Source organism: Dothidotthia symphoricarpi, assembly GCF_010015815.1.
Source record: "Dothidotthia symphoricarpi CBS 119687 unplaced genomic scaffold P153scaffold_15, whole genome shotgun sequence".
Lineage (NCBI taxonomy): Eukaryota > Fungi > Ascomycota > Dothideomycetes > Pleosporales > Dothidotthiaceae > Dothidotthia > Dothidotthia symphoricarpi.
Genome location: NW_022985022.1, coordinates 493,056 through 513,118, shown reverse-complemented (window position 1 = coordinate 513,118; position 20,063 = coordinate 493,056). Strand labels below are relative to the sequence as shown.

The 20,063-nt window shown below is 55.4% G+C and overlaps 9 protein-coding genes across 9 annotated transcripts; 4 read left to right on the top strand and 5 right to left on the bottom strand.

Annotated features, from left to right (window-relative positions):
- Positions 1–159: 159 nt before the first annotated feature.
- P153DRAFT_295362 (uncharacterized protein) lies at positions 160–1,637 on the top strand (the record flags this gene model as incomplete). Its single annotated transcript, XM_033664023.1, has 2 exons — positions 160–945; positions 1,014–1,637. The coding sequence occupies 2 exons, from the start codon at positions 160–162 to the stop codon at positions 1,635–1,637; spliced, it is 1,410 nt and encodes a 469-aa protein (XP_033521626.1).
- Positions 1,638–1,899: 262 nt separating this feature from the next.
- Positions 1,900–5,435, bottom strand: P153DRAFT_368558 (uncharacterized protein). The gene is made up of 4 exons (XM_033668543.1): positions 5,054–5,435; positions 3,907–4,916; positions 3,517–3,858; positions 1,900–3,465 (listed from the first exon to the last, which is right to left on the bottom strand). The coding sequence occupies exons 1-4, from the start codon at positions 5,186–5,188 to the stop codon at positions 2,307–2,309; spliced, it is 2,646 nt and encodes an 881-aa protein (XP_033521625.1). The 5' UTR covers positions 5,189–5,435; the 3' UTR covers positions 1,900–2,306.
- Positions 5,436–5,895: 460 nt separating this feature from the next.
- Positions 5,896–7,672, bottom strand: P153DRAFT_368556 (chorismate synthase-like protein). Its single transcript, XM_033668542.1, has 3 exons — positions 7,457–7,672; positions 7,044–7,405; positions 5,896–6,994 (listed from the first exon to the last, which is right to left on the bottom strand). Exons 1-3 carry the CDS (start codon positions 7,489–7,491, stop codon positions 6,162–6,164), a joined length of 1,230 nt encoding a protein of 409 aa, XP_033521624.1. The 5' UTR covers positions 7,492–7,672; the 3' UTR covers positions 5,896–6,161.
- Positions 7,673–8,534: 862 nt separating this feature from the next.
- Positions 8,535–10,089, top strand: P153DRAFT_344679 (uncharacterized protein). Its single transcript, XM_033666061.1, has 6 exons — positions 8,535–8,736; positions 8,803–8,836; positions 8,887–8,975; positions 9,036–9,063; positions 9,226–9,734; positions 9,784–10,089. The coding sequence occupies exons 1-6, from the start codon at positions 8,653–8,655 to the stop codon at positions 9,931–9,933; spliced, it is 894 nt and encodes a 297-aa protein (XP_033521623.1). The 5' UTR covers positions 8,535–8,652; the 3' UTR covers positions 9,934–10,089.
- Positions 10,090–10,199: 110 nt separating this feature from the next.
- P153DRAFT_251930 (DnaJ-domain-containing protein) lies at positions 10,200–10,943 on the bottom strand (the record flags this gene model as incomplete). Its single annotated transcript, XM_033662718.1, has 1 exon — positions 10,200–10,943. A coding segment is annotated over one exon (744 nt), but the record flags the coding sequence as incomplete, so codon positions are not given.
- Positions 10,944–11,175: 232 nt separating this feature from the next.
- Positions 11,176–12,748, top strand: P153DRAFT_344677 (methionine aminopeptidase 2-like protein; the record flags this gene model as incomplete). The annotated part of the gene is made up of 4 exons (XM_033666060.1): positions 11,176–11,222; positions 11,286–12,286; positions 12,368–12,616; positions 12,692–12,748. Exons 1-4 carry the CDS (start codon positions 11,183–11,185, stop codon positions 12,746–12,748), a joined length of 1,347 nt encoding a protein of 448 aa, XP_033521621.1. The 5' UTR covers positions 11,176–11,182.
- Positions 12,749–13,034: 286 nt separating this feature from the next.
- Positions 13,035–14,403, bottom strand: P153DRAFT_368554 (uncharacterized protein). Its single transcript, XM_033668541.1, has 3 exons — positions 14,121–14,403; positions 14,031–14,063; positions 13,035–13,937 (listed from the first exon to the last, which is right to left on the bottom strand). The coding sequence occupies exons 1-3, from the start codon at positions 14,351–14,353 to the stop codon at positions 13,448–13,450; spliced, it is 756 nt and encodes a 251-aa protein (XP_033521620.1). The 5' UTR covers positions 14,354–14,403; the 3' UTR covers positions 13,035–13,447.
- Positions 14,404–14,699: 296 nt separating this feature from the next.
- P153DRAFT_344669 (Rh-like protein/ammonium transporter) lies at positions 14,700–16,701 on the top strand. Its single transcript, XM_033666059.1, has 4 exons — positions 14,700–15,032; positions 15,119–15,453; positions 15,510–16,342; positions 16,392–16,701. The coding sequence occupies exons 1-4, from the start codon at positions 14,948–14,950 to the stop codon at positions 16,501–16,503; spliced, it is 1,365 nt and encodes a 454-aa protein (XP_033521619.1). The 5' UTR covers positions 14,700–14,947; the 3' UTR covers positions 16,504–16,701.
- A 3-nt stretch (positions 16,702–16,704) lies between these two features.
- On the bottom strand, positions 16,705–17,424 carry P153DRAFT_387775 (uncharacterized protein; the record flags this gene model as incomplete). Its single annotated transcript, XM_033670682.1, has 1 exon — positions 16,705–17,424. One exon carries the CDS (start codon positions 17,422–17,424, stop codon positions 16,705–16,707), a length of 720 nt encoding a protein of 239 aa, XP_033521618.1.
- Between the last annotated feature and the right edge of the window lie 2,639 nt (positions 17,425–20,063).

Below are 20,063 nucleotides of genomic sequence, written 5' to 3'. Positions count from 1 at the left end.
AAATGGTCATGCCCTCCTCCCTGGAAGACGAGTGTACATTCGTTCTGTAGTTTGTTCGTTGACTCTTCATTCGTTTCTTGCTTCATTCGTTGATTCTATTCGACTGTCTATATTCTTGTTACTCTTCCACCTTTTTATATCACATCTGTTCTTGCCAAAATGTGGACCACCCAGCTCATCGCGCTGCTAGCAGCGCAATACAGTGCCGTTGTCATCGCACATCCCGCACCAGCACCCGTCCCAGCACCTCTCCCAGCCGTCTGCGCCGCAGGTACTCAGTCCCCTGCCTTCTACCCGCGCTCCGCCAAAGCCACCACATCAACTCCTGTCCGCGCCCGTGCCGATGCCCCAGCCCCAGCCCAATACACAGCCAACCCTTCCCTCGGCGGAGGCGGCAGCACCTTTGTCGACTCAGCCCACTTCCGCGTCTACAACGGCGGCTCCAACGCAGCAGCATCGCTCAAGCACCTCGAAGCCGCCCACGCCTGCTTCGTCGAGAAACTAGGCTGGCGCACCCCCGGCCTTAGCATCAACACGGGCGGCAAGGGCCAGGAAGTCGGCCCCTGGTACAAGCTCAACGTCTACGGCATGCAGGACTCGGAGCTCAACGGCGCCGCGGGTGTCCAACAGTCCGACGGCGCAAAGGGCCTCGCCTGGCTCGAAGTCCTCACAGAGTACCTCGCTGACCCCCGCGTCGTCGTGCACGAGTACGGCCACTCAATGCATTATAGCGAGGAGAAGTGGGTCGGCCAGCAGAACACGGGAGCGTGGTGGGAGCCCATGGCGAACTACATCGCTGATACGTACTGGTCGACGCCGATATGCAACGATGCGCGCAAAGCAGTCGGCCTCCCAGGCGTAGAAGGCGACTCTTTCATCGCCTTGCAGAAAGTAATCAGCGACTCGTATCAAGTCATCGTCGACGGGACGGTGGATACTGGAAATGTACTTCCCCCCTCCCCCTAATCCCCACCAAAAAAACAGAAAAAAATAGCTAACACCAAAAAAAACAGTACTACGAATCCTACCCCTTCCTCTCCTACCTAACCTTCAACCCGGACAACACCACCGCCCTGGGCCCCTCCGCCCTCCTAACCATGATCCGCACCTACGTCGCCGACTCAAACGACACCCCCTTGCACGTCCTCGCGCGCCTCCTCCCGGCCACAACCTCCCTCCAACACCTCATAGGCCGCTACTGGGCCCGAATGGCCTACGTAGACATCGCCCATCCAAAAGCCCACGCCGCCTTCCTCGCACAGCGCAGCACCCTCGTCTACGGAAACATCGCCCGCTCATCGGGATCCACGTACGCCGTTGTGCCTGCTCGTGCGCCCAGGTACATGGGCGCGAACATCAATCCGCTGAAAATTACCGCCGGCGCGAGCAGCGTGTCCGTCGCGGTGACGGCGGACGCGGCGTACTCTGCTACGCTTGTTGTCAGCAGCAAGGCAGGTGTGTCGTACACGGATGTTGTGCAGGGCAAGGCGAGTGCGGCGGTCGCGCAGGGGGATGAGGTTAGTTTCGTGATTGCGAATACGCCTGCGCAGTTGGTGAAGTATGATCCTTTTGATATTCCGGCCGCGTTGAATAAGGGGTTGGGGTATAGTGTTGTGGTTACGGGGGCTACTGCTTAGAAATGTCTGGTGGTGAGGCTTTTTTCGTGTATATGGTTTTGTGTGTAGATTAGGGTTTGGGGCGAGGGTCGGTCCGCGGTTAGTTAGTTAGTGTGTTGGATGGTAGCAGGTCTATCAAATCCGTTCGTGTATCTAGACTGAGAACAGCATCACTACCAAATGATTGAGTGGAAGAATATGCCATATCCATCAAGTGTAGTTATCTATTATTTCATACATAACCCATTCCCCGATCCCCCACCCCCCCTGTTCCCACGCCCAACCCCTCCTCCCAAAAAGGGCCTATTTATATGATATGATATGACATGAGACCCAGCCCAAACGCAGCAAAAGTCCCTCTTTCCTTGCCATCCATCCCTTTCCTCCCTCCCCACCATAAACCACATGCAATACCCTATATATAAAGTTTTACAAAAAAACAATGCCGAACCAAAAACGCTGAAACCTTGCCACCGCGCTCCCGAAATATCAAAGTCATATACGTTTTAATAAAAGGTCGTCCCACTCTTGCTTGGAGGTCAAAACACGCCAGGGGAGCCATGATCAAGAACGCACGCACGCACGCACATCGCAAACCACCCCTCCAAGCGGCAGCCGCAGCCGCAGCCAGAACCCCGATCAACCGGCCATGGGACAAGCTAGCCCACGACAGCCGTAAGTCGGCCAGCGTCAGCTCATGCGGCCGGGGTTAGCCGTACTGTTAGTCCACCAACCAGCTTCGTACTCCTCCTGCGACGTCGCGTGTCTATGGTGATTATTGTGTGGGGGCTGCTGGTAAGGCACGCCCCCACCAGGCTGGGCATAGCTTGCGTTGCTACCGAGGTGGAGATAGGCGCCGCTAGCCTGACTGCTAGGAGGAGCGAATCCGGTCCCAGAATTGGTGGCAAAGCCGTTGACATGACTTGACTGCCAGTCCTCGCTCATCTTGAACCCGTCGCGGCCGAGTCGGTCGCCCATGTCGGACGATTGCAGCACGCTGTCGAGACCCATGGGGCTGATCTGTTGGTAGTTGTTGCGCGGTATTATCGGGCCTGGCATTCCGGGCATTGGGGACCAGAACATGGCTTCTGCTACGTCGGCTACGGGGGATGCGGTTGTTGTGGAAGTGTTGCCCGTTGCTGAGGCCATCGATTGCGAGTATGAATACGAAGACATTGTCGCGCCAGTGTCGAAGGGAGATGGTGTGGGCGTGAGACCGACTACAGGCGAGTGATGGTGTTGTTGGCCAGATCTGACTGAACTTGTCTTCGATGTAGCGGGATGCGTAGCAAGCTGGAGATTTCCTCCCGCAAACATGGACAGACTCTGCCGCCTATCCGGATGACCGACAGGTAGGTAATTCTGTCCCGTCCCCATACGATTGCCCATGGCAGTCCCACCAGCGACTAGAAGAGGGTCAGGAGGCGGGCTAACAGTTCCTTGCGACTTGTTTGACTCATTCCCTAGTATCAGCTTCGAGTCTCGCAGTTCATCTGGCCAAGGCAGATTCCAGGTCTTGGACAGCGTGCGCACAATCCGGAAACTTCTGGCTCCAAAATAATGACATACGTGGATATCCTCCAATCCTTGAAGACTCTCGACAAGATTCTGCCGCGACGTACTGTTGTCTTTAGAGTAAAGCAAGTGCACCACGGAAACCGAAAGCAGAACATGTGGGATAACGAGATGAGCCGTGCGCAGACTGTAGAGGCTGCGGTAGATCCTGGTCAATTCAGAGACTTTATTGGCAGCTTCGATACAGATCGCGCGCGGCCGTACATCAGAATGAATCAAATCAACTTTCAGCATCGGACGGAAGAGGTGCACGATTATGGTGTGGAACAGCATACTACACAACATTAGCTTCTGCATGAGGAACTCGCGACATGGTGAGACGTACTGCAGCGCAATGATATGAGGCTCCGGCTGTTGCTTGCCCTCGAGCCTGAGGGACGACGGCAACTTCTCATACCAAGTCAGGTATTTTTGGTAACAAGCAAGCAACCTCGTGCTGGTAATTCGCTCTTTTGGCGCAAAAAACATATAGTTGTTATCATTGATCAGCTCGGAGAGTGTAGAAAACTCCTGAAGGAACATGCGTGTCGTCACGGTGCCAGGCTGCACACGCGAGGCACCTGGGTAGGCTTCGGGGAGATCAGCAGACTCCTCGAGGATGGGTTTGTCGAGCGTGATAGCGGCCCGAGGGAGCTGGGAGATGCGCCCCGTACAGATGGACCATACGCTGCATAATGTTAGTCAGTAGCTATGAGCGTCCCGACCAAGCACTTACGAATCACAGGTAAAGCAGCCCCAGAAAGTGACCTTCCTGACCTCGATTTCACTCGGTGTCAGACCCAGCTTGGGACTGGCGCTGTTGTTCAGGTGCAGTCCAAGCTCAACGCACATGCGCATGCATCTCCCAATGTACGCGAAGCCCGGGCTGTCTCTTCCTGTGCTTGGCTCACGCATGCCCATCAAGCAAAGCGCCTGTGTTGTTGTGAGGCTCGGCGTCTCGTCCTCAAAAAGAAGCCTTTTGGCCTCCGCCATGAAGTGGTCACCAGCGGTTCGAAAGTTGGAGGGATCCGTCCGTCCCGCGGGGTCGTCCGTCAGATGGCAGGCGTAGGCGCAGATGACATTCACCAGCAGCGAGGAGCAGTACTTGTCGCGACCGGCCCTGAAGTCCTTGTAGAAGCACTCGCGACTGAAGAGGACGTAGAAGGGATGGCTCCATGTGAAGTAGAGATTGAGCAGCTTCTCCACAAACGCGAGGTCTCGAGTCACCGTGGTCCACGTCGTCCCCTGGCGGCCTGCGACCATGCCGCCGCTGCGCATGCGGCCGCCATCGTAGCTCTCGTCCTCGACAACCAGGCCCAGGGTGGCAGAGTGGCCAAAGTGCCTGCTCTGGCCGGTCAGCGTGACTGCAGGCTTCCCGAGCAGCACGCTGAGCTCGGTCTCCAGACTCTTGACCTCAAAGGGCGCCGTTGGCGGCAGGGTGACGGTGTCGCGCCACGAGTCGACGAGGGTCGCAATGTCGAGGGTGGGGTCCTTGCGTAGATGGTGTAAGAACTCGAGCACCTGCTCGTCCGGGAGGTGTCGCAGCGAAGTGATGACAAACTCGGCACTGGTCAGGTTCCCCGAGCTGGCGGCCGACACGACAGAGGCATCGCGCTTGGTCCCGGCCGTGGTCGTGGGCGTCGAGACAATCGACTTGGTGCGGCGGCCCTCGCTCGCGGGGTCATAGTAGCAGTCGGTCCTGTAGACGGCAGTGCAGGTCGCGCACACGGGCGTGCTGCCATCACACTGTGCAGGCAGTGTCAGCAGGCAGTCTCGACGAGGCCGGCACAGCAGGCCGACTGCACGTCTGCGGAGGACGCGACCGTGAGGGCTTCCGCGGAGTCACGTCTCTTGGTAATGCCCGATGGTCTGGTGCGACTCACTTTTGATTTGCGTTTGCGGCAGGGCACGCACGCCGACTGAACACAGCGCCGCTTCTTGCTCTTAGCCTCTTCCTGCGACTGCAAGGCATCTTGGTCGTCTTCGCGGTAGGAGGATGGCACCGTGCCGCGGACCATGTCTTCGATAAGTGACGAGCGTTGGAAACGTAGGACGCGCTCCGGGGACAGGATTAATGTCTAGACATGGTACGGCGCCAGCAGTCGAAGTTTGGGTTGATTAGCAATTCTTCATACGGTGGTCAGGCAAGTTGCCGTGGATTGGCCAGACGTGCCTTCCGGCTGGCCTGTCCGTAGGCTGGCCGAAAGAACGCGTCGATTCGCGCAGGGTGGCAAACATTGCCTCGAGCCCCAGTGCCAAAAGCATTTCGATTGGCCGCGTCGCCGATCTAGAAGCAGGGGCGCCAATATCGTTGTCCCTCCCGAAAACCGAGGGCAAATGCGGGAGCGCGGTAATGGGGAATTTACACATCTCCATCATCCATTTGCGGTCATTCGTATCGACATGTCAGGATTGCCATGGCTTCGCTAATGCGGCCCTCTGTCTTCGTCCTCAGGGTCCAGCGGTCCAGAGCCGCCGAACACGGCTCCATTGGTTGGTATGCGGCGCGTCTACCTCTGTTCTGTCCATGACGTTGCGCGAGCATCGTCGTCGTCGCAAAAGCAAGCAGCCGCCGCCTAGCCTCGGTTGGTGGGTACGACGATCATTCACATTTTGACAGGGCTTGCTCTTCTAAGGCGGAGATCTCTGAATCACGCGCGTGCGATCGCGATGTTGCCGCAGACACCAATGAGGACGCGTGCAGGAGAAGGGAGGTGGAGGTTGAAGTACGGTACAGGAGGCGAATTTAAGCCACGACAACGGTATAACGGGTGCCCTATAAGTAAAAGGCCCGAATAGAAAAGGGCCTATTCCTATCACCAAATAGTGTGGCGGTTTCTGAGGGGCACTGTCTGCTCCATCACAGCATGTTTTGATTTGGCTGCTCGCAGCGCTTCGAACTTTTCGTACAAAAATCTAACCACCGCCTCTCTACCCGAGACAAACTCCCAACTCCCAAATCCAAGCACGCCTGTTTTTTTCCATAGCTTCTCATTGCTGCGCTGGCACGGGCACAACGCCCTTCAGTGGGGGAAGCAGACTCCTTGCTCCAGCCCTTGCCTGCTGCGCTAGCACCGCATCGATAATGACCAACGCCGCCATCGTCTCCACGATTGGCACCGCTCGAGGCACAACGCATGGATCGTGTCTGCCCTTGGCCTCGAGCACGCCGTCCGTCTCATCATACGATGCTGTGGTCTGTGCCTGTCCGATGGTGGCAGCAGGCTTGAAAGCCACGTTGAAGTAGATAGGTGCGCCATTTGTGATTCCACCCTGGATACCACCGGAGTTGTTCGTCTTGGTCGTGAGCCGCAGACGCTGGACCTTCGCAGACGGGTTCTCGCCGGCTGGAATAGCGGGCGCCTTGATGAACGCATCGTTGTGAATGGAGCCAGGCAGTTGCGCACCTCCGAACCCAGACCCAATCTCAAAGCCCTTGGTGGCTGGAATCGAGAGCATGGCATGCGCGAGCTTAGCCTCGAGCTTGTCAAAGCACGGCTCTCCCAGCCCCGTAGGACAGTTCCTGATCACACAGGTCACTGTGCCGCCTATGCTGTCTTCCTTGTCTCTGTAGTCTGCTACGAGCTTCTCCATGCGCTCATTGCTAGCCTCGTTTGGACATCTCACAGGCAGGAACGAGTCGACTGTCTTGCGATCAATGGTATCGATGAGCTTCAAGTACTCTGGATTTGTCGAGGCGGTAGGCCATTCCGGCGAAGGAGGGAAGAGGAATTCGTTTCCGATGGAGTTGGTAAAGGCGATAATTTCAATCCCATATGCTTCGCGCAGGTACTTCTCTGCGATTGCACCAGCCGCGACACGTCCTATCCAACATCAGCATTGTGCCAGCCCAATCGACATGACTAGACTCACCGATAGTCTCCCGAGCACTGCTCCTGCCTCCACCCGAACTCGCCTTGACCCCGTACTTCTCCAAGTACGTCCAATCCGCATGGCTAGGGCGCGGGTACAAGTCCATTGTCTTGTTGCCGTAGTCCTTCGGCCTCTGGTTCTCGTTCATGACCCTGAGCCCAATGGGTGTGCCCAGCGTGATGCCAAATTCCGTCCCTGACTGAATCTCCACACGATCCTTCTCATTGCGGGGTGTCGTAATAGCCGACTGGCCGGGTCGACGGCGCGTCATCTGGGGTTGAATATCGTCGTCTGTGAGAGCCATGCCCGGGGGGCAACCGTCGATGATAGCGCCCACGGACAAGCAGTGAGATTCGCCATAGCTGGGGAAGTCAGCAGCGTCTCTAGAGAAAACACTCTACGATTCTGCATACGTCGTGACTCTGAAATGGGTGCCAAACGTCGACATGATTGTGGTGTGTGTGGAATGTAGCGGTGAAATCCGATATGAATTGCGCAATTGGTACGAAAATTACAAAAATGCAAGTTCAAAGCCCACTGTTCAAGTCGAAATATTCGCGGGCGAGGCAGAGGATATGTTCAATGATGGCTAGACAAAAGTCTAGATGCTCGTTACTGACGTAAGAGTCACTAGTTGTAGAGAATTATTTGTTTGGCGGCGGGGCTGCATCTCCAACCCGATTTCGGCGCCGAGTCGTAGGGCTGAATCGACGGGTCACGTGGGGAATTCGTGATGAGATCGGAACAAGATCATGCAATCGATGTTTTGGTGGGGACAGTACGAGGCTGTTGTGCATAGGCTGACTTTTCAATGCCTGCCCTTACTCCTTACCATGCTATTTGATGTAAAGTTTGATTCCCACCAGCTTCATCTGATCCAAGACACCTCGACCTACTGAAGCCAGCTTGTACTCGCTTGACAATCTTCCCACCCATCCGCTACAATTCCGCTCACCCATACGACCCCTTGAACCGGTAGGGGGTCGGCCAACAACCCCTTTGTACACGTAGGCTCCCCATAGTGGGGGACTGCAGCTGTCAAACCACAAGTCAAGCTGGTCCTCGACGAAATGTGCGACCTAACCAGGGTCCATTCGTCTTGCGCGATCGGCTGCTACATTGTCGCATGTCCAGTCTTCGAGTTTGGAACGATGGAGATTATTTAAAAATCGTTGCTTGAGAAAGTACGTTCATTGCGGAAGAAAACTGTAGGCATATATCGAACTCTCATCGTTCAAGGGGTGTTCGTTGCCGGGCAGGGAGTGACTAGAGTGGTGGTGAGTTGGCAAAGGAAAGCCAGCGACACGCATAGTCGAACAAGACAGAAACGACAGGAGACAGGCTCACAAACACGCGAAGCTCGTAGCAAGAACCAGCAGATCAAATAAATTCAACACAGACAAGCGTGAATAGTCGAGCGCAGAGTGAAATAGATACGCCCACATCGTGATCGTTGGTGTCCCTCCGCTTCCGTAAATTTCCCGCTAGCGTGTCTCCCTGCGCCTGAGGTTTTCTGTTGTGGCAGAACCCCATCTCCACCAGCATCATCTTCCGCATCACATACCCCTCTCCCCACTATCCCACTACCCAAACCTCCCCAACCGCCATCATGACTGAATACGTCAAGGTCGAGAAGATTGTGCCCAAGTTCCCCCCGCCGGCGTTCAGCGACATCGCCAAGGCGTCCAACGACGTATGTTTATGCCTCCAGATGCCGACCTTCAAATGTGTGATGCGATCGCTGACGTTTGCCTTCTAGCTCATCAACAAGGACTTCTACCACACTGCCGCGGGTTGGAGAACCTAATTGAGCTCTATGCGCAATGTACTGACGCTGCTGCAGCTGCCCTTGAGGTCAAGCTCAAGGCCCCCAATGGTGTGAACTTCACTGCCAAGGGCACGTCGCCGCACAGCGGCCCCGTCACCTCGTCTGTAAGTGGCCTGCGCAAACACACACGAGAGGCGACGGAAAGCTGATTCTATGTAAAAAAGCTCGAGGGCAAGAAGGCTCTTTCCAACGGTACGGCCACCCTTTTATTTCTACCTCGCGAATACAATCTCTACGTACCCTGTCATTCGACGCCCCGTTTTCGTTCATGTATATTTCATATGGCCCAGCCGCCGTCTGGCGGATTTGCCCTCACTGGCTTGCGAGTCGACCTGCTGACGACGCGACGCGCAGGTATTGCCATTACACAGTCGTGGAACACTGCCAACCTCCTGGCCACAAAGGTCGAGCTTACCGACACCTTCGCCAGCGGCCTGAAGACCGAGGTCCTCTCCAACTTCAACCCCGCTGCCGGCAACAAGGGCCAGAAGCTCAACCTTCTGTTCAAGCAGCCCAACTTCCACGGCCGCGTCTTCGCCGACTACTCGGCGACTGGTGCCATTGGCGCTCTCGCCGATGCTGTCATCAGCCACGAGGGCTTCGTTGTTGGTGGTGAGGTTGGTTACGATGTGCAGAAGGCTGCCATCACCAAGTACTCCGCTGCTCTTGGTTACACCACTCCCCTGTACAACGCCGCCGTCACCGCGACCAACTCCCTGAGCGTCTTCTCTGCGTCGTACTACCAGAAGGTCAACACCGCCGTTGAGGCTGGTGCCAAGGCTACCTGGGACTCCAAGTCGGGCTCCAACGTCGGTCTCGAGCTCGCTGCCAAGTACAAGGTTGACCCTCTCTCCTTCGCCAAGGTATGTTCCACTACACTGTCTGCGAGGCAATGCGTCTAACAATGTGTAGGCCAAGATCAACAACCTCGGCATTGCGTCGCTCGCGTACAACACCAAGGTCAACAGCGGTCTGACTTTCGGCATTGGCGGCTCTTTCGATACCCAGAAGCTGAACGAGGCCGGGCACAAGCTCGGCACCAGCTTCACCTTTGAGGGTTAAGCGCGTTTTGTGTGGAATGGAGTGAAAAGAAACAGTGTGTTTAGATTCCCTTGGTTCTATAGCAACGCGGTCTCTGGATCATCATGTGGTGGAGTGAGCGAGTGTGTAGCATGTACAAGAGTTTGTCTCAAATGCATCCTGAAAACTGGAGTAGGCCTTTGACGATACGCGTGGTGTTTTGTGAATTGTCTGTCCTGTTACAGGCCATCTTTTTTGTTGCTGATCTTCTCGTTGCGATGCCCCAAGAGGTTTCCCGTGAAGCCGATGATGGCTATGGCGCCCGAGACGAGCAGGAAGTTCATGACGACGCTCCCTCTATTTACTTCTTCGACGCGGTGTAGTTTGGATCTCCGTCTTCGGGCGTATATGTGCTCGTTGAGCGAGTCGTGCGTCTCCTTGTGCCTCCTGTCGTCGAAATGCGGCACCTCAGAGCCCTGCCTCTGCTGCCCGGGCCCAAAGCCACCATAATCGCCGTAGCTCTCCTGACCCGCCTGCTCTCCTCCCCGCGGATCGTGATGCGCGTACTCTGACCTCTTCGCCCCATGCTGCCCATAGCCACCGGACTTGTAGAAGCTGGGCGGCGGACCGCGAAACGTCGTGCGCTTCTTATTCAGGCCGCTTGCGGGGCGGGCGCCAAAGGCCGCCGAGCTATACGAGCCCTCTGCAGGCGGACCCGTGCCCCAGCGCGAGGCCCGCGACTGGGCCTGCGACTGCGACTGGCGCAGGTGGGCGTCGTACTGGGAGCGCTTCTCGGGCACGGAGAGGGTGTGGTAGGCCTCGCTGATCTGGACGAAGCGCGTCGAGGCCGTGGGGTCCGAGGGGTTGCGGTCCGGGTGGTGTTTCTTGGACAGGGCGTAGAATTGGCGCTTTATCTCGGCTGAGGTGGCGGTCGGGGCGAGCTGGAGGGCGTCGTAGTGGTTGGGCGAGGCGTCATCGGAGAGGAGGCGTGGTGTTGTGTGGAAGGCGCGGGGATGGGGGCGGAGGGGTGGAGAGAAGCGTGGCCATGGGCGGGCCAGTGGGCGCGGGAGAGGTGGTGGGCGGAGTGGCATCGCCCATTCTGGGGGGGAGAGAGGAGGAGGGAGAGCGTGTATCGGAGTGCATGGGTTGGGTGTGTTTAGCGGACGTCATCGTTATTCGGACTTGAGAAAGGGCAAGTCTAGCCGGGCGGGATGTCAGTCGCGGGGACATGTTGGAATTTCGCCCGCCTCTGCTCTGCTGCACCCGACGACTCGTTTCCCGCAAAGCAAATATGGCGGCCCAGGTAGCCGAGGGTGTCGCCGACTTGAAGTGTATGTCATCTTCTCCCTCCCCACTCGACCATGGTATGCACACGCGAGGCTGATGCGCGGTAGTGGACGACGCAAACAGCAAGCCAGCCAACGGCGCAACACCAAACGGCGAGAACGCAGACCACGACGACTCGGACAATGACGACAACGAGGCCGACGACGGCGCCCCCGAAGCCGGCGAGGGCGCAGCCAAGAAAAAGAAGAAGAGAAAGCCCCGCAAGAAGAAGAAGGCCGGCGCCGGCAACGCAAGCGACGCCAAAGTGCAGACGGCGCCGCCTCGCGTGCCCATTGCCAACCTGTTCCCCGGCGACGCATACCCCGAGGGCGAGATCTGCGAGTACCGCGACGAGAACGCGTTCCGCACCACGAGCGAGGAGAAGCGCCACCTCGACCGCATGAACAACGACTTCCTGACCGAGTACCGCAAGGCCGCCGAGATCCACCGCCAGGTCCGCCAGTGGGCCCAGAAATGGATCAAGCCCGGCATGTCGCTGACGGAGATCGCCGAGGGCATCGAGGACTCGGTGCGCGCCTTGACGGGCCACCAGGGGCTTGAGGAGGGTGATGCTCAGATTGCGGGTATGGGCTTCCCTACGGGCTTGAGCATCAATCATTGCGCTGCGCACTACACGCCTAATGCGGGAAACAAGATGGTCCTCAACTATGAGGACGTCATGAAGGTCGACTTTGGCGTGCATGTCAACGGGCGCATCCTCGACAGCGCCTTCACTCTGACCTTCGACCCCGTGTACGACAACCTCGTCAATGCGTGCAAGGACGCGACGAACGCCGGTATCAAAGAAGCGGGTATCGACGTGCGCATGTCCGACATTGGCGCCGCCATCCAAGAAGTCATGGAGAGTTATGAATGTGAAATCAAGGGCACCACATACCCCGTCAAGTGCATCCGCAACCTCAACGGGCACAGCATCGGCCACTACACCATCCACGGCGGGAAAACAGTGCCCATTGTGAAAAGCACGGACCAGACGAAGATGGAAGAGGGCGAGACGTACGCCATTGAGACGTTTGGCAGCACTGGCAAGGGCTATGTGCGCGACGACGTACGTTGTTCAATCCCTCATCTCCTAACACTCCCCCCCCCCTTCCATCACATCATAGCTAACCAAAAAAAACCCAAATAGATGGAAACATCGCACTACGCGCGCCGCGCCGACGCCCCCAAAGTCGCCCTCCGCGTCTCCTCGGCCAAAACTCTACTCGCTTCCATCACCAAGAACTTCGGCACCCTGCCCTTTTGCAGACGCTACCTCGACCGCCTCGGTCATGATAAGTACCTCCTTGGCCTGAATAATCTCGTCAGCGCGGGTATTGTGGAGGCGTACCCGCCGCTGTGCGATGTTAAGGGGAGTTATACCGCGCAGAGTGAACATGTATGTCTTCTTCGTCTTGGTTTTGATTTTGATCTTGGGGGTGTGGGGTAGAGATGGCTAATTTGTTTGTGGTAGACGTTTCTCCTTAGGCCGAATGTTAAGGAGGTTGTTAGTCGGGGGGATGATTATTAGGCGGGGGAGGTGGAGGTGGAGATGGGAAGGGGGGTTTATGATGAAAATGAGTATGGGCAAGGGGATGGGAATGGGGATGAAAATAAAAACGAGACTAAAGAGTTTATGAAGAACATGCAACAGAGACACCCACGTCATTTTGCCTGACTCGTCCTCATTATCGGACGAGTTTGACTCTGTCTGGTTTGAGCTGGGTTGGCATCACGCACAGATCGAATGGAGTAGAGAAGGGGAGAAAAACTCGAAGCAACGTAAAGCAACGTGAAGCAAAGTAACACATCACGCCCAGTACTCCCATGTTGTCTTGTGTTCATTCAAGAGAAGACCATGCAACCAAGGTAACGAATATCTAGATTTTGCTTTCCGTATAGCTGTATTCGACCTGTTGCATTGACGAACAACCATAATACGCAGCAGCTGCGCGATATCTCGTATCCACCAACTCGCATCCTGTGACGGATGAAACGGTTTTCAGTGACGGATGTCGACGTTTGTGGTTCGGATGCAACGGATAGGATAGCCTGGTGCGTAACTTGGCCTCTTGATGGCCTTGGACTGTCGTCTGAGCGCTGATGAGACCCCTCGTAAATCCGGCGTTGCATCGTAATGTTTTCCTCATGCTTGGTCCCATCTCTTCATGAGTTCCTCCTCTTCCCGGCGGAAAATCTCAACTATACTCACGAACCAGAACACCCCCTCTCAGCAATCCTCCCATTCAAGCCTTCTTCTTCGTAATCCGGTACCTATCACCGTCAGCCCACACCTCCCAACCCAGAACCACAGAATCACATACAAAAAAATCTTCTCCCTCTCAAAAACCCCCCTATCAGGATCATCCCCCACATCCCTAACCTCAAACACCTTCCTCACCGTCTTCATAAACTGCAAATCCGCTCTCCGCCGCCTCTTGAAGCAGAAATAGCACACGGTGTTCTCGCCAATCAGGTCCTGCAGCGTTCGCTGCAGCAGCGGGAACGCAGGCTCGAAGTACACGCAATCCGCGGCGAGGATGATGTCCGGGTGCGGTGGCAGTTGGGGGGGTGTGGGGGCGCCCCAGTCGTAGATGGAGGGTTTGACGCGGGAGGAGAGGTTGTTGAGGGTGGTGTTTTGGCGCATGAGGTCGAGCATGGGGGCTTGGTCTGTGATGTGTATGGGGTGGGTGAGGGGGCAGCCTAGGGCTAGTGCGAGGCTGGGTGGGGATTAGAGGGGGAAATGAAAGGAAGACGGCAGGAAAGAGTAGGTGAGAAGATGGGAAATGGATAGGAAAGTGGGAAACGCATACCCAACCAACCCCCCTCCAGCACCCAGCTCAACGCTGCGTGTCGTTAGTCATGCATTCTACCCTCACATAGCATTCTGAGAGCGAGCCTACATATCCTTCCCCGCGAGCCCATCTCTATGCACCCTAAGCATGTACTTCCCCAGCACCATGCCCGCCGGCCATAACTGCCCGCCACACCCGTTCTTCAGGTCTTCATGCAGCTTGAGGGGCGGGGAGAGCAGGCCGTCAAAGTCGACCTCCGACACGCCGGCAGACTTCATGGCCGCTGGCGGGACGAGGTCCTGGCTTACGCCGAAGACGTCGTTTTCTTCGCTGTCTGACATTGCGGTGCGTGGGTCACGGGTGATGGTGGCTGTTGTGGGGTTTAGTGAAGTTGCAGTTTTGTTATGGTAGGTCGTATGCGGGTTAGCGTGAGGGATGGTGTGTGGGGTAGGGTTAAGCGATGTTTATGGTGATGGTGCTGGGACTTGATAGTCGGTTGGACGGTGTTTTAGAATTCGAGCCATATTGTACTTGTCTGGTTATACGACATATACAGAGGTTCATCGGTTTCCAAATATCCAAACAGAATGCTTGTAGGAAACCCTTGTAGCACCGCGTCCAGTACCCAGGTTTGGAGATGCTTCCTTATCTTATCACCTGCATCTCCAACCACCTTCCACCGCGCCCCACCAATCCACTCCCGCTCCACTCGAAGATACGATGCACATCAAACGCCTCATATCTGGGCATGTACATCGCAGGAGCGGGATCCTATCACAGCATGCGTCTGACCCGAGATGGGACTCGTACCTGCGCCGCATGAGTTTGCGTCTTCCACTTCAAATGTGACATTGCCGTTCTTCTCCATACTCTCCCGTCCTAAGACCAATTCCTTATCGCTGGTGAGCAGCAGAAGTGTTGTCTAGTCCTCCGTCATGGGGCTCCCTGTAGACGTTCTCAAGGCATGGGAGGCTTGCGATCGTATCGACACACTCTTCGTCCTGGTGTGCTCTGTCTTTTGTATGTGCTTACATTTGAATGTCCTTTCAAACTACAACAAAACCTGATATACTTGACTCCTCATTGCAATTGCTGACTTCGACCAGGCTGGGGAATCATCCCCGCGGTCGGAATCGCCTACTCAGGCTACACAACGCGTTCCAATGCCCTCGCAGCAGTCATGCCCGCCATTCTGGCGGTCATTGTGTGCTCCATCCAATGGTTCATGATCGGCTACACACTGACGTACGGAGAAGGAGGAGCCATTTTTGGAGACTTCGCGTATGCTTTCCATAAGAATGTCTTGGCTGAGCCCGTAGGAACTATACCCGCGGTGCTATTCAGCTTCTTCCAGATGGTCTTCCAGGCGACAGTCTGCGCTATTGCGGTTGGAGGTGCGTGTGAGAGAGGACGAATACTCCCGTTGGTGCCGTTCATCTTCGTAAGTTTATAAGCCTCCTGATCACATGCTTTGAACATCTAACATCTCGGCGACAGCTATGGTCAACATTCGTCTACAACCCATTAGCCCACATGGTCTGGGGAGGGGGCTTCCTCATGGACCTAGGAGTATTAGATTTCGCAGGCGGCACACCCGTGCACATCAACTCCGGAGCAACAGCAACAGCAATGTCAGTCTACCTATCATACCCTCTCTTCCGCTCGCGCAAGTCCCCGACCCGCACGCCAGGCCACCTAGTCATCCACCGGCCAGTAAACTCGCTCTGCCAGCTCCTCGCTCTAATCAGCATCTGGGGCTCCTGGCTCGCCTTCGACGCCGGCACAACGCTAGCCTTCAACTTCAAATCCGTCATGGCGCTTTGCGTGACGAATCTATGTGCTGCCAGTGGCGCGCTGACATGGATGCTGTACACGTACATCGAAGTCGGACGATGGAGCTTTGACTCGTGTTTCATGGGTGCGATTTCCGGCCTGATCATGATCACACCGTCGGCCGGCTTCATCGACCTCCCGACTGCGTTTCTCTTCGGCATAGCAGGCGCGCTTTTTTGCCGTCAAGCTCTGCGAATTAAATTCTCCTCCTTTGCGCGGCGCTGGCGGTGGGTAGATCATGGCGATACATTCGCAACCCATTGTTTAGGAGGCTTCCTAGCAACCATCGGCACGGGGTGTCTCGCGCGAAAAGAAGTCGCAGGTTACGACGGCGTGACGGAGATTGCTGGCGGGGTTTTCTTCGATGGAAATACCAGACAGCTTGGTATTCAGATTGTCGAGGCTCTTGTTGGGTTCCTTTGGTCGTTTACCGGAAGTTACGTTATCTATGCGCTGATCGATTGCGTTCCCGGGTTTGAGGTCTTGGCTGAGGATAAGTGGGTTGCTTTTCTGGCGTTTCTTCGAGTATGTGCTAATATGTGGCAGGGATATTGTTGCGGGGTTGGATGCTAGTCAGATGGATGAGGAGACGCTGTGGACGGAAACGCAAAAGTACTATCCTTTTGCGGATCGTGAGGGTCAACTCCATCTTGAGTGAATGGGGAGAATAGGGAAGAAGACGCTATGGAAATACTAGTCCTGCGGAGACGTGCGAACATGTGAAACAAGAACACAGCCCCTCAAGGTACTCGAGGCGAAAGAGAAAAGTGACGCCTGATAGCTCCCATGGCACAATGCTTTCAATAACACATTTTTCAAGAGAACACAAGAAGTAGGAAGTAATTAACCACTAACGACATCATACTACTATCTCCTCCATCATCTGCGCAACAACCTCCCTCACACTCCAAATCTCCTTTCCTACCCACCCCACCACACATCCCGCCAAAACCCGCGCAAAAACCTGCTCCCCCTTCATAACCCCCCTCTCCGACGCCATAATTCCAATTGCCCCCCTTACTCCCCCCATCCCATACCCAACCCCATCTCCACAGCACCACCTCCACACAACACTCCCCCCAGCAACTCCCCACAACATGCCCAACCCCCCGTTTCCCCGCGAGCAAACTACTCGAATAGCCGACATGACAGCAGCACACGCCCACAACCCAACAGTCCACACCGGCCTCGCCCGCACACCCGCACCAAACAAACTAACGCAGTCTAGCACCAGCCCCGGGAGTCCCCACAAAAACCGCCTCCTGCCATTCTGCTCGCTAATTGCGGTTGCTACGAACCACGGCGAGAGCACAACCCACACATCGACGGCGAAAAGTGCTGGCGCGGGGAGACATGGCGCGCCGCGGAGGATGGCGAGGAGTACTTGGAGTAGGGCGAAGAGGTAGTAAAGGTGTACTGCTAAGCTGATGGATCTCTTTATCCGACTCTTTCTTTCCGTTTCTGGTTTCGATTCCGCGTTCAGTGTAGCGGGTAGAACAGAGAAGACGAGGTCTGCGAAGAGGAGGCTGAGATAGGCTGTCATGACGCCGGGGCCGTAGACGATGTCGAGGGCTTGCATTGTGTTGATGGGGAGGAATTGGGGGTGTGTTGGGAAGGGTTAAGGGGTATTGTCGTTGTGCTGTGTTATGTTGTATCGTGCTGCCTAATCAAGGTTCAGGCCTCCCTCGCCAAGGCTAGCTTGGATATCGTAGGGCTGAGCGGGGTTTGTGTGATGGTTTGGAGTTTCATGATGTGTCGAGGTAGAGGCCCTCGAAGACGAGATTGACTGCGCTAGAAACTCTGTCAGCAAGCTCTCAAGCACAAGACTGTTTGTTTCGGTTCTTACCAATCCAAACGTCCCCCTCCATAGCACCCTCCGGAGTCTAGATTTCTTCATCCCTGCCTTTATGTGCTCCTCTATATTGAACTTTCAGTCTGCATCTTGTTGTGTTCATTACGCGTTACCTATATCTAACCCCGGCACTTGTCAGTACGCAGCAGTGACGTTTTTGGCCCATCAGTGCGCCTCAGGGTGGAATCTATGGTCATCCTGCCTCTTGCCCAAGGGCACCAGAGCTTCATTGCCGCTCATTTTGTGCACAACGGAGGTTGAGATGAGCGTGAGATTGGCGATGGCAGCGGCAGTCTCTTTAGCCAGGAGTTTCCCCCCAGACGATATTGTAGATTATCGCAGAATCCGGATCGTCAGTGTAGCCTCGGAGACCCAGGGGGTGGTAACCGAAGGTATCATGTTGCCGTCGAAAAGACAATAAATGGGGGAAGAGGTGGTGGTGACGAGAGGTCCAGGAGATCGCCAGTGTGCTCTGTGGTAGTGGTAGTGGTAGTAATGGACTTGGATGGGCATGGAGGTAATCAGTCCCAAGTCAGGGGTTTGTGAATGCGTGCAAACCATTTCATAGTCGCCAAAGTAGAGTGTGCTGGTGAGGCTGAACAGGTGTGAGCGGCAAAAACTTGAGCGAGAAACTCGTGGTCCCTGCACTATCCCAGTGCCCAACTACACCACATCCTACCTGCCCCACCACGACATGACCAAATCTCGTCCCTTTATTTCCCGCGCAGAAGACAGACGGACAAAGAAGAAGAATGGAGACAAAAGGCATCATCCGCAGATAGCACAATGCGCGAGTTCAGTCCACCAACCTCTCTGGGAACATTGTGCAGTACCGCCTCGTGTGCCTACTCTGTGCCTGATAAGGTAAAACACAATGACTATGGCGTAGGAAAGCCAGCTTACTCTCTACTCTGACGGAAAGCAGTCTCAGTCTTGCAAAGCCTGTCGGCCTTGTGCCTTTCGCCACCCCTGTGGAGGCAAGCAGCACCTGGTGAAGGTCTCTGAATCGGCCATCTCCATTACGAGGCCGTGCAAAGACTCGGATCGGATTGTGAGAGCCGCGCCTCACAAAGAACTCATTTCGAATGACTTCCCTGCCCATACGGGTTGCGCGTGAACCGGCGTCGGGCAAGTACCACAATCTGGCAGGGACAGGTGCAATGCTGCGCCGACTCCTTGTCCCTGTTGACAGCCGAAGCGAAGGCAGACCATAAGACGTGTCAGACTTGTAGGCATGGTGCGGTCAGAAATACGTTCGAGTCTCCACGACTGGAGCAGACCGTCGCCCCTCGGAATGGCTTAGGCAATGGTAAGGTCAATCGTATCCTCACGACGTGGAATACCTTGATCCGCCCCGCGCTGACTCGCGACACTAACATACAATTAGATCATCCTCATACCTTGTTTGGACAACCGTTCGACAGTCGAAATCTTCCTGGGGTCGTTATACTCTTTCAAGCCAAGAGGCAACGATGTGGGCACGCGCCGACACCACCCCATCTTACGTTTACACCGCTCGTTGACGGCGAGATATCCTGTCGGTACGATGGGCGTATACCACTTACCGGCGACAATACAATGTCAAGCCGAAAAAGAAATCGCTGGCAGGAGTTGCAAAAGTACTCTCGGGACATCGATATGCCCGGGAAATTGACATCGAAGAGAAACGCATGAATGAAAGGGACCACAGGGCGAAGGAGAGCTTCGCATGCAACGTACGGTCAATGCTTGTAGACAGAGAGAAAGAGATGGAAGCAGAGGCAAGGTGGAAGATGCCTTCCGTTAAACGACGATGAAAACAGGGGGACAAGGATGAATAAAGAATTTGGGCAGCCACGAGACGCATCGTAGTTACTCCGATTAGGTGTACTTACGTTCGAGTCATCTGAGTCGAGGATTCCGGCTTCGAAAATATCGCGACCGACCTACCTTGGCGCTAAACAAAGCGTCGAGTTCAGTTCAACGCATGGACATGGTCGCATATAGATTGTAGAACACCCCTACAGTCTACCGCACGGATTCGAGCGCAAAGCTGGGTGGCTTTCGAAACTCTCGATGCCTCACATCAATGCTCGCCCCAGGGATGTCAACTGGCTGTGGATGGCCACATCAACTTAAAGCAGCTCCACACATCCTAATCAAGTACCTCGGCTTGAATCGTTCCTGGAGAAACATTGTTGTCTGGTGTTAGGAGACACATGTCCATCCCCAGAACACGAATCACATTTCATCCCTCGCCGTCAACGAGCACGCCTTACCATCTCCCAACGGTGCTGATCGGACAAGTCAAGCATTGAGCCTGTAAAGAGTACGCGAAGGAGATTTTCTGATTTCAGGAGGCACATCCATTTCCAAAATCCGTGGCT

Coding starts and splice junctions, on each gene's coding strand:
- P153DRAFT_368558 (XM_033668543.1), bottom strand. CDS start 5,188: ATGGTCCGCGGCACGGTGCCATCCTCCTACCGCGAAGACGACCAAGAT. Junction 3,859..3,906: donor GGCTGCTTTACCTGTGATTC/GTAAGTGCTTGG, acceptor AACATTATGCAG/CGTATGGTCCATCTGTACGG. Junction 3,466..3,516: donor CCTCATATCATTGCGCTGCA/GTACGTCTCACC, acceptor AATGTTGTGTAG/TATGCTGTTCCACACCATAA.
- P153DRAFT_368556 (XM_033668542.1), bottom strand. CDS start 7,491: ATGTCGACGTTTGGCACCCATTTCAGAGTCACGAC. Junction 7,406..7,456: donor ACCCATTTCAGAGTCACGAC/GTATGCAGAATC, acceptor TGACTTCCCCAG/CTATGGCGAATCTCACTGCT. Junction 6,995..7,043: donor CAGTGCTCGGGAGACTATCG/GTGAGTCTAGTC, acceptor GATGTTGGATAG/GACGTGTCGCGGCTGGTGCA.
- P153DRAFT_344679 (XM_033666061.1), top strand. CDS start 8,653: ATGACTGAATACGTCAAGGTCGAGAAGATTGTGCCCAAGTTCCCCCCG. Junction 8,737..8,802: donor TCGCCAAGGCGTCCAACGAC/GTATGTTTATGC, acceptor TTTGCCTTCTAG/CTCATCAACAAGGACTTCTA. Junction 9,735..9,783: donor ACCCTCTCTCCTTCGCCAAG/GTATGTTCCACT, acceptor AACAATGTGTAG/GCCAAGATCAACAACCTCGG.
- P153DRAFT_368554 (XM_033668541.1), bottom strand. CDS start 14,353: ATGTCAGACAGCGAAGAAAACGACGTCTTCGGCGTAAGCCAGGACCTC. Junction 14,064..14,120: donor GGGCTCGCGGGGAAGGATAT/GTAGGCTCGCTC, acceptor AACGACACGCAG/CGTTGAGCTGGGTGCTGGAG. Junction 13,938..14,030: donor GCTGGAGGGGGGTTGGTTGG/GTATGCGTTTCC, acceptor ATCCCCACCCAG/CCTCGCACTAGCCCTAGGCT.
- P153DRAFT_344669 (XM_033666059.1), top strand. CDS start 14,948: ATGGGGCTCCCTGTAGACGTTCTCAAGGCATGGGAGGCTTGCGATCGT. Junction 15,033..15,118: donor CCTGGTGTGCTCTGTCTTTT/GTATGTGCTTAC, acceptor GACTTCGACCAG/GCTGGGGAATCATCCCCGCG. Junction 16,343..16,391: donor GAGGTCTTGGCTGAGGATAA/GTGGGTTGCTTT, acceptor AATATGTGGCAG/GGATATTGTTGCGGGGTTGG.